General features: G+C 38.5%; 1 protein-coding gene across 1 annotated transcript; it reads left to right on the top strand.

The window, feature by feature from the left end:
* The first annotated feature begins 2,881 nt into the window (after positions 1-2,881).
* Positions 2,882-10,833, top strand: SERPINA10 (serpin family A member 10). The gene is made up of 5 exons (XM_058026552.1): positions 2,882-2,951; positions 5,290-6,050; positions 7,011-7,284; positions 7,982-8,129; positions 10,620-10,833. Exons 2-5 carry the CDS (start codon positions 5,330-5,332, stop codon positions 10,809-10,811), a joined length of 1,335 nt encoding a protein of 444 aa, XP_057882535.1. The 5' UTR covers positions 2,882-2,951; positions 5,290-5,329; the 3' UTR covers positions 10,812-10,833.
* The last annotated feature ends 1,082 nt before the right edge of the window (positions 10,834-11,915 follow it).

Genomic DNA, 11,915 nt, shown 5'->3' with positions numbered 1-11,915 from the left:
GAGTTACAAACTGCTCAAATGGGTCATGGAATATGGAACAGGGGCATTACTTAGTCCAGAACTATTGCTGCTCCAAGGAGATCATAACTGGGAGGAATCAGACTCAGCACAGGGAACCTAAAGCCCCCAAGGCCCCATATTAGGATGACGGGTTTCTTCATGGTCACTGAAGGTTTCCTAAAACTGACTGAGGAAATTAGGTAAGAGGAAAAGCAGCCATTGAAATAGAGCTGTTGCCAGTCCCACAAAACTGCAAAAGGAAGAATTCTGTCTATAGCAGAAACTCTCTGACTATTTGGAACAAGCAGCTGAATCTGCCTCTGCGGTATCTACCCCCAGGTACTCAGGAGTCACAGGGCTATGTCAAACAGATTGGTGAGAACCTGAACTACATCATCACTGCCAAGTTTTTCAGAGTTGCATATGCATCCAAAAACAGTTGTCTATTAGAGAACAGACTGTCTTTATTTAGCTCAACTGCTGCCCAGCCTCAGCACTGGCACAAGCTCCCAGCAGAGACTCCCAGCAGAGACACAACTGGGCAGCAGTGCACTTGTATTGGCCTTGCTTATTCTGGTTTTAGAGGTGGTTCTGTCCTGATGAACTGTGGAAAAGTGCAATTTGAAAGAGTCCCACACTACCAATCCTCTCCCAGTAAATCCCTCTGAACATGTATAGTTTGGCAGAGTGTTACCCATATGTTGTGTGGAGTTTAACTGCTCAGAAAGCTCTGTTGAATCCAAAGGGCAACTGACAATATAAATAGGAGTTGGTGGGAGGAATACGTTACTCCTGATAGTGCATGGTGGATACACTCAGCAAGGTGTTACCTGGCATAAAAAACTAGCTGGGGCTTTGTGAGTAACTATAGAGAAAGACAATTTTCTCAGATCTCTGTACACAGCCAATACATCTCATAACAGCCTCCTATTTCCTCTGGGAAAAACAGGATTGATATGGGCTTTGTGGTCCAGCAAAGATTTAGCCTAGAGATTCAAAGAATTTAAGATTTCTTCAAGCCCCTCTTTTCAGTACCATACCACCTATAAACAATCTTAATATTTTGAATATTAAACATCAATATTGAGTCTCTTATCTTCCAGCAGTGACCACATGTGTCAGCATCGTGGTGCAAGGAGGAAGAGCTACTCTCATTGCAAATAACTGCTGATTTTGCTGAGCACAAAGGCCAGGATCTGTGTCCATCAGGTTTTCCTTGTATTTTCCTTTGGGCCACAACCACAGCACCACAGTCTCCAGAAGACACACAGATTCAGAGGCACACCACAGTAATGCAGCTTTGTTCAACCATATCAGATGCAAATTTCTTCCATGCGATGAGAGGACATTTGAATTTCAAATCCAACTGAAATAACCACAAATACATATAGACTAGGAAGTAGGAAAAAAAAGTCCAGTCACATGGAGAACAGAAGTTCTGAAGTCACTGGGGCATCCACAGTAGAGCTTTTTCATGTTTAGGGACTAGACTGCCTGACATTACAGGGTCTTCAGTTTGTAACCCCATCTTATTTTCCCATATTCTGTAATACAGTGCCTACACTGGGGACCTATTATGACTGGTATTGCTTCTAAAAGGAATATTGTAAATTATTTTAAACAAAATGTAATTTAAGAAGCTAGAGCCTGTGACCTCTCTGTTGAACTCCTTAAGAGCATAAACCCCACAACTGCCCTCCAGTATGGTATCCTTGCAACAAGGATACAAATCTGCTTAAACAACAGAGGGGCTACATTCAATTCTTAAGCCCTTCCTAATGAAATCTTGCATCTTGTAAGCAAACACTCTTATAGAAGCAATACTCATCAGCAATAAACAAAAGTCTTTTTAAAATTGAGTCCTGGATGCCCTAATTCTTAATGGGCTTTCTACAATGTCTAATACATCCATTTAGACTGAATATTATATTTATTTTTTTCAATTCAGTGAGAAATTAGAGACTAGTACCCTTATTTCACATTTTAAAGCCAAATGATTTTTCTTTTACAATCCAAATCAAAATTCAGTGTTCTGTTTCATTTGGGAGTATTTTTGAAAACTATTTAGGACCACGAGGGGAAGATAGGGAATTCCATGTGTATGTTTTATCTGGAATTAGGCCAATGATCGAAATAGTAAAGAGTTTAGACCATCCCATGCTAGAGAAATTGTTGAATGAGCTATCTGTCTTAAAGAATGTGCCTTGCCCAACTAATAAGGCTCAAGACTCAAATCTGTTCAAGCAAGACCAACTGAAAATTGTTAAAAATTATTGATGCCTCCCATAGCTCTGTATAAGTTTTGCATGGATATCAGCTTGGCCCACTTTGTATTTTATGGGAGAACATCCCTCAGTGGTTATCAGGCATTGATGTTGGCAGACTGATACATCACCGAATACCTGGCACGCTCTTCAAAGAGGGAGTGGAGCCCTGGCCTCTCCTCTCAAAGCACGGCCAAATTGCAGGGCAAGGATGCTGGTAACACCCCTACCAATGTTCTGGACCTTCTCCCTCTCTCCCTCCCTCGTGCTCCCCCTGCCTTGGGGAATATTGACATTTTCTTTTACGTAAGGGGATAATTTAAGCCAGACTGGATACTCTACTGAGTAGCACAGATCCTGCCTTAAAAATAATTCTTATGGGCTAATGAATGTGGGGGGCTACATCCTGATAGGGTGCTGAAGGGCTAAATGCAAAGAATTTCTTGTTCTCTTCTTTCTCATTTAAGACAGAACAGATTTACTGGAATATAACCCTCCCTTATTATGCCATTTATAGGAAACACATAATCAGTGTTTATAAAGCAGTTAATTTATAACAGACAAAACCAGATTATCTGTCTTTGGAAGAGTAAATATTTGTTCAAAAACTTCTAAATGGGACAGACATCTTCATCTCATTTTTAAACATAACTGATTGAGTAACGTAACAGAAGAGCTACCTAATAGGTAAGATAAAATTTATATGAAGCATTTAGATTGTAAAGGAAAGATTATTATATCTTTTATATATATATATATAATACAATGTTATACATTTATCAATGATTCTCTAGATGTGATGCTTTAAATGGTTGTAGACCTTAATCAGCTTCTAATGGATTTTTCTCTTGCTCTAATGCCTTCAGAAGAAAAAAGCATTTGCACAAGAATCTTCTTTCTTTGATATTGATATTACTAAAAATAAATATTTCTTTAAATGGAAGTAATATTCACTTTGCTCTAACACACATTTATTAATGAACTGTCTGCTCTCCAAATAAACTGAGTTGTCTGAAATTAGCAATAAGCTTCACTTGGATCTAAAAATACAAGTCTATAATGTACATAAATTCTACTTTATTATTCCCAGAACTGCTTTTGAGAGAACTGTTTTTGAGAACTCCCAGAACTGTTTTTGAGAACATGTCCTCTAGTTCTAGAGGACATGCTCTATTTCTATCAGTAAAGGTGAATGATACAGATCCTTTAATGTTAACTTTAAATGTTTGCAATCTCAGATGATTACTTAGTGCAACTGCAAGGTTTTTATTCCCATGTTCATTGCACTCAAATCAGCAGCAGATGTGTTTGTGTTTGCCTGAGGATTCAGGAATCTTTTCTTGAGTGTTGAATAGTTTAGGATAAACCTGTAAACAAGAGCTTCTGCGTTTGTCCTGCCCTTTCTGTCCAAAACCTCTCTGTGTTGGGAAGGCAGAGCCCTATGGAAGGCAGCTCAGCACTTTGCCCAGCCAGTCCCTTCACATCTCCTGGGGAAAGCTGGTGGCCACTTGAGCCAAGTCCGTTTCCAGATCTCCCAGAGAGAAGCAACAGTGATGTCTGCCAGATGCAACACTGTGTGCAGGAATTGCACCCTGCCTAGAAAAGATGAGGAAGGGCTTGTGCTCTGCAATACTTGGTGAGCAGTTAGGCCTGATGCTAACTGCATTTAGAGGGGCGAATTGGTGCTGCCGTGATTGAATATGATCAAAAGCAAAATTTTCCAGTCCCTGCCTCTTTGCTAGAGCTGACTCTGCAGTCCAAGGATGCTTCTTCAAAGCAGGGATGATTCCCAGAGGAAAGAACCTCCTTCTTTGCTGCCAGGGCAGGTGCAGCACTGCGGCAGGAACAGGACCCCTGTGCCTGTGCCACTTCCCACAGAAGTGGGTCACTGCACAAGCAGAGGGAATGCTCAGCAGTTACTGCACTAGCTCTGAACTGCACTGCTTCAGCCTGCCAGGGGACAGTGAGTGTCCCGGCACTCCAGATGTCGCAGGCACCGCTTTGACCAGCAAGGCAGGAACTGAAGTCAAGTCATCCCCTTCCCTACTCCAGTCCTGAAAATCCAGACACTGGGAATCTCATTAGAAATAAATCAAGAGTTAATGGGAAATAAAAATAAATAAAAAAATATTCACAACATATTTGCTGCATATTTTGCTCTGTTCTCTGTCTGCCATGCACTCGAGAGCAGGCATAACATTCATCGAATTCGCTGCCTCCCGATTAAGTCATGACAGCCCATCTGTGCTGCAGCAAGTACAGAACGTGACCTATTATCTCCAAAGAAAATAGCACACCACCTGACTGCCAAAAGCACCTCGTGACTTGGCACCCAAATGTCTCAGTACTCACATCAACATACCTTTTCAGGACTAACTCCCACAGCCTGAATCAGCCAACTGTGAAATTCAGCTGAACTCTGAATAAACCAGATAAAACCAGCTTTCCCATATGCCAAATCACAAATTATACACTGACCGTAATTTGCTGTTACAGATCCTTAGCTTAAAAGGAGTAGTTAACGATTGCCACGTGACTCTAGACTGTTGAATCACTTACTACTTTAATGATGGGCCATATAATCCATCTTTTAATCTCATTTATCCCTTTGCCCACTGCTATACTAAAGGAATCTGGGAAGGTTTGGTGGTCTTGAACATCCCATTTAATTTATAATGGGAAAATGCATCTCCAAAGATTGTAGCCATTCAAAAATTTTCCATGAGGTGCAATTCAACATTGCTGTATGGGAGAGAATTCATATATTGCTTTATGGAAAGATGGATGATAATCATATTTGCACTATATGCAAAGTGCATTTCATTTGCAAATTTACACAATGTTTGATGCTAAGGTTTGCCTTGGGTGTCCTGTAAGATCTGCCTGGTCTTCTCTAAACATTTTGTTGGCCAGGTTTGGAGTATATACCCTGAAGATGCAGAAAGACCACTACATCTTTTACCCTTTGCATTGTGAATGGAAGAACAAACTAAAAAGTCACTTTGTTGCCTTTCTTGTTTTCTAGGAAAAAACCAATTCTAAATAGTTCATTATTGGATGTCAACATGAAAGCAGTAATCTATATACTTCTCTTAAGTGAAATATGTTTTGAATTCATCCAGGCTGATATCAAACCCAAATTTCCAACAGAGGAAAAAGAGAGTAATTTCTTGGAAAGAAATAACATCAGTATTTCCAAAGAGTGGTATCATCACAAAAATATCTCTAAGCCTTTTGAACACCAAGGTTTTGAAGACCAAGGTCTTGAAGATTTCACTCTTCACAACTTCACTGAAAAGACCACAAATTTTGGATTTAACCTCTACAGAAAAATTGCAATGACACATGATAACAATGTAATCATCTCTCCATTTTCTGTGTCAGCTCTCATGAGTGTCTATATGATGGCAACCAAAGGAGAAACACACAGACAAATTGTAAAAGGTCTAAACCTCCATGATGTGAAGGACAGAGTGGATAGCCAACATTTACCAGCTTTGTTTAAACAACTGACAGGTAACATCACAATGAATGAAGAATTTCTCCTCATGCGAGGTGTTCTTTCTTTTATTCAAAAGGACTTCAAACTCAAGGAGTCTTTCCTGAATTTATCTAAGCAGTACTTTGATATGGAATTCCTGAAAGTAGACTTCGAAAACTTAACACAGGCAAAACTTTTCATCAATCAAAAAATTAACAAAATGACAAACGGAAAAATCCCAAAACTTTTTGAAGAGCTGGACCGCCATAACAGAGTGGTGCTTGTGGACTACATTTTCTTTAAAGGTAATTGCTGGTTTTATTATGCAGAATAATTATTTATTAGGAGAATCAAGACTCTAACTTCAGCTACATTAGGGGGAGTTTAAATGAATTTAGATGTTCTATTTTCTCCATGTCTTTATCTAAGATTACTTTTTTCTATTAAGCTCATATAATAGGAAATTATTTTTTATGATAGGAAACCACAATTTTTCTATGCTATCTTCCATAAAATAGAGTCTCAAAGAGAACAAAAAGCCCTGTATCAAGCTATCTCAGTCCATCTCCCAGTTATCCCTCTTTATGACAGGAAACAATGTTTTATTTTAATTCACCCATTAAAATGAAAAAGTCTTAATCATAATAGTCTTAAATGCTGAATACTGGGCATAAAATCATGCACTGATTTAACATAGTATACAAAATCATTGAAACAAAAATAATTTCCCTATTTTCATCAAGAATCATCTGTCCCATAGGAACCCAAGAATCCCATTATATTACCTTACAGGGGTAGGGAAAGAAATACCAGAGATGGTCAGAAACCATTCCATGGAAAAGTCAGTGAATCCCCATCCAAAATATTGGATAATTAAATTAAATACAGGACATTGAGCAGCTGGTAGACAATTTCAGAGAAGGTTGCATGTTACAAAAGGTCAGATGCTCACCAGGCATTGACAAAACAAAGATAACATAAATTCTGAACTTGAGTGGCAACTAATCAACCTTAGAAAAATATTTCCCTTCTTTCTGTGCAAATGAAGCAGTTTATTTTGTAGATTACTTTGGGGTTTTTTCTGTAAAACAATTTATATACAATAAACATAAAATATACTGAAATTGTCATCCACTTATCCCAGACACAACTGACAGCCACTTCAGCTAGATACAGAAAATACCCTATAGGTTTTTTAACTTTTTAGAATATTTTTCTGAACAAATCTAAACACACATAATGATTTCATTTCTTTCTTTCCTCAGGCAAGTGGGTCTATCCATTTAACTCCAAATTCACGGAAATTGAGACTTTCCACATAAACAAATACAGAAGCGTACAGGTACCCATGATGTTCAAGTCAGATAAAATTAATTCCACTTTTGATGAGAACTTAAGATGCACTGTGATAAAGATACCTTACAAAGGGAATGCCCACATGCTGATTGTTATCCCAGAAAAAGAGGGAGACTACATTTCAATTGAAGACCATTTGACTGCAGAGCTTGTGGAATCCTGGCTTGGAAGCATGAAATCCAGGTATGGCTTTGACACCCACGGGGCCCTAATGTCTTTGATGTCCACTGCAGAAAAGCAACAAAGCCCAGCAAAGATTAGCTGGTCTTCCTTACCCTTTTCCCATGGTAGCATCTCTGTGGCAAGAGCTATCTACAGAGTAGAGGTCCTTTAATGGTCTATCCACAGCCCAAGTGGCATGTGAAAGTTTTTACTCAGAGGCGACAAAACTTCAGCTCATCTCAGTTAAAAATGTCTCTGTGAGAGAAGGCATGAGTCTTTCCATATTCTTCCTTAGGTCTCCTCTCTCCTTAAATTTAGTACTGCCAAACAAAACCCACTATAAATCTAGACATTTATTAAACATTTCCTACCTGGGGAAACCCAGAGGAATTGATAAATTTGAATATAAAAAGGTAAACCCAAATGATTCCTGTGAAATATAGTTCCCGAAGTGAAAATTCTTTTCACCAGTCCATAAATTAGTGTGTTGCCCTGGTATCAGGGCACTGTGACTGTTGGTGGAAGTATTTATACTGAAAAGAAAATGATTTGTAGCATCACTGGCAGCCAACAGGTTAGAAATTACTTTCTGCAACCTAAATGCCAGCAGAGACTCTCCAGTTTTTGTCTCTTCTTTTTCTGTGTAAAGCCCAATTCCTGAGTAGTGTGCATTTCAGCAGTCAAGTGACTGTTTGCATTAATTTATTTTTTTTAACAGAAAAGTGGATATTTCATTTCCAAAGTTTAAACTAGAGCAAAAATACAAAATGAAGAAACTGCTTCAAAGTCTTGGAATTAAAAAGCTTTTTACACGTTCAGCAGATCTTAGTCATGTGACAGATCACGAATATGTAGCAGTTTCACAGGTAAGCCCACTAAAATTATTTGTTGTTTGGATTATAATAGTATATAAACAGCCCAGCCAAGATGGTCAGATAAATTTATGGGGACACTAATAGCAAAGTACCTCATCAGCCAGGTATGTGCAATCTACACATCTTAATCAGGATGGATCCCACTTCAAGTATGAGGTGTGTAAGGGAAAGAGGCAGTGACATTTCATAGGTGCTCAGCACCATCCAGAGCTAACCCATCACAGGAGAAAAGCTCTGCCTCAAGAGGAATATGGTTGGCAGAGAATGGGCACAATTTCAAAAAAACTGTGAACAAGAAAGACAATATAAATGAGAGTCAAATGGTAAAATCCAGGGCAAGGAAGGAAATTCAAGGAAAGAACTCCTCATACGCATTCCAGAGACAGTTACACTTCTCAAAAAATAAAGAACCTTAGGAAGTTTAAATAATAAAATCTCAAAAAGGTAACAGTGAGGAAGAGAAGTCAAGGCACTCCTGTTTTTCCCTTTATATACCACGGAAGAGAAAAAACACGATCTCACAGGCAAGGATTGGCACAATGTAGTTGCACTCCAACCCATACAGATGTTCCACCTTGTATGCTGAAACTTTCAAAGAACCTTTAGACAGGTAAAGGCAAGGGCACTGAATGGCCAAGAAGGCAGGAACACACCCATGGAAAAAGAGGAGCAGGAGGAGATACTTTATGCCACTGTTTAAGGGAGAGCAAAGATGAAATTCAAAAGACTGATGGAAAACAGAGGCTTCTCAAGAAGCAGAAGAGAATGGAAGACAAAAGACTTGTCAATCACATCAATATCAAGAAGGAATAGGTCTATGTGACCAGAGATATCTTATGAAAAACAAACAGCTAGTCTATAAAAAGGACAACTTGCTGATAATAGAAAATTAAAATGCATGGTCAAAGAAAGGAGATGAAAGACAAAACACAGAGATACTTGTGCCCACAAGAATGGAGTGTGTGGAATGAGATGGAAAACAACGAATTCTAAATACAAATTCATATATTACAGTAAAAGTTTAAAAAAATTACTGAAACAAGATGAATTATAAACAAGATCCAAATAAAATTACCTGGCACAGGATTTAAAAATGTAGCTTTATAAATTTATGTAAGAAAACTGTAGCATGCGACTGCTCCTGGTTGTGGAGGGTTGTATGGCAGAGACAATCCAGGACCACAACTCCAGGAGAGGCTTCCCAGAATCACAGAATGGTTAATGTGGGAAGGAACCTCTGGAGGTTACCTGGTCCAACTCCTCTGCTCAGGCAAGGTCACCTCGAGCAGTTGCTGAGGTCCATGTCCAGACAGCTTTTGAATATCTCCAAAGAGGAAGAATTCAGTGTGCCAGTGCTCAGTCAGCCTCACATGAAAAAGCATTTCCTGGGGTTCAGAGGGAACCTCCTCTGTTCAAACCTCCTGTGTTTCACTTGGTGCCCACTGCCTCTGGTCCTGTCACAGGGCACCACTGATGAGCCTGACTGCACCTTCTTTGCACCCTCCCTTTGGGTATTTGTACCCTATGGGAAAGAATCCTTCTGGTGCTGCTCTTACAAGTCTCCCTACACCATATAGAAGCCTTTGTGCTTAGCCAATTAACGGGGTGGGATAATAAACACTTCTATACAAGTTTCAAAAACTCTCATGCTTGATCTAAAGGTTTTCAAATTTGCAGTGGCTTGAAAAAAAAACCTTTCTGAGAAGATCTAACATGCTAAGAATAAATATTTAATGGATAAAATTGCAGAGATTTTCAGTTTGGTATGAACTATTTCACTGTTGGGAAATATAATGGCAATCTGCAGCACTTTTGTCCCTTCCTCTTGATCATGTAACTTTCATGCTGATTCTCAGCAGTTAACTATTGTGTTATCAAAAAAATCACACTTTAACAGGAACTGCTAACTGATATTAGAAGCAATATGTGCATCAGCTACAGAGTGCCAGAGGAGCATCCTGTCCCTGGGAATTGTGAAAGACAAAAATATTATTTAAAAATATGTAGCAGAAACCTCAACACTGGTGAAGTCCTTCAACTGTTTTCACATAAGTAATTCCTAGAACTGGGAGTTTAGGAGCTGTAAATCCACTCAATGACCAGGCAGTTCACCAGTACAGACACTAACACAGCAGAAACACTCACAGGTAGAAGCAGCCTGAAAGAACAAAATGGAAAAGATGAAAAATGAAAAATCAGATTCTGCCAGGCTGCAATTTCAGTGAGAGTGGAAAATATTCTAACCAATCCAGGACTGTACCCCATTGCTCTACATATTTAGATAGACTACCAAATTTGTACATTTGGGAGTCTGTGCTACCAAATGTACAAAATAGAAATATGCAGGAGAAAAAACGAAGATTAACTGCTCATTTTAGTCCTTCACAGAAGCCTACTTCAACTGAATGCCTTCAGCTGGAAAAATACTCTTTAGGTTAGCATTTACTTCTGTCACATAGTTATTTCTGCCTTGCACTTCAGGTTGTCCAAAATGCAGTTATTGAAGTGGATGAGGAAGGAACTGAGGCTGCAGCAGCAAGCGGCTCAGAAATAACTGCATTCACAGTGCCTCCTGTCATCAAAGTAGACCGGCCATTCCTTTTCATGATTTTTGAAGAAACTTTTAAAACATTACTGTTCATTGGCAGGGTGGTTGATCCAACAGAAATGTGAATAAAGGTAATCGTTTCTATTCTTTGGTATGTAAGAGGCTTTATTTTTAATAATTTATTTTATAATAAAAAGACAATTAAATGCGAAATGTGAAAATCTGTTCTGTCTCTCCTAGCTAGCACCAGGTCTTCCTAGCAATATTTTATTAATGCCACAAAACAAGCTAAATTCATTAAGGCTCAAAGCAACAAAAATGTGTCTTGTAAAATCTACCTTTGGTAAAAGAAAACCCAACAACTACAGAAGAAATTTCTAAAATCAGTATTTTAGTGATAAATCTGAATAAAAAGCCCCTTTCAAATGCCAAAATATTCAGGAAGCTCATTCCCAAACACTGCAGATTCCTCAATGTTTTCTTCTGCTACAAAGAGACTGAAGAGCCCAATGACCTCAATGTTAGCAGAATGTTGCCAGTTATACAAACAGAAGCAGTATCAAGTCCTAAAAGAGAATTTACAACCTTTGTCTAGAGATCTTTATTTTATTACTGTAGAAAAGAAGTCTATCATGAAGTCTGCCTTGTGAGTGTGACCTCTTTCAAAACATTTATGCAGACTATCAAATCACCTCATTTTCTCAGAGTACACGATGTGCATTAAAAATATTCTTTGAATTTAAAAAAAATTAGTTCTGAAGAATAACTTAGGTATTCTGATTTTTAAAAATCTGGCCTATCCTGTTTCATAGCACAAAGCTAGCCCTCTCCTAACCCCAGAATTTCTGCCTGTAATATCATCTAGACAGCAGGGTGAACTTTGTAACAGGACTCTGTAACTGAAATAAGGTAGACTTTGGTAGGAAAAAAACGTACCTCCATTGGAGTGTAATAAATCTAGTCACAGAGTTGATCCTAAAACCCAAAGGTGTTGCTATGATGTTTCAGAAAAATATTTCAGAAATATTTTCAGAAAAATATTTCCATGATCTAACAACAATTTCCTTTATTTGAGTAGAGCAGTGCATCCAACAGAATGACAAGATCTTAACATTTAATAGATTTTAATTAGCAGAGTCCTATCTATAAAGTACAAAACAATGCAAAAAGCCACTTCTAGGTTTATGTAAATAACAGATGTCAGCATTATTCTGCTTGCTCATACAACC

This window comes from Melospiza georgiana, chromosome 6, assembly GCF_028018845.1.
Source record: "Melospiza georgiana isolate bMelGeo1 chromosome 6, bMelGeo1.pri, whole genome shotgun sequence".
In the NCBI taxonomy this organism is placed as follows: domain Eukaryota; kingdom Metazoa; phylum Chordata; class Aves; order Passeriformes; family Passerellidae; genus Melospiza; species Melospiza georgiana.
This window is presented reverse-complemented; position numbering and strand designations above follow the sequence as displayed.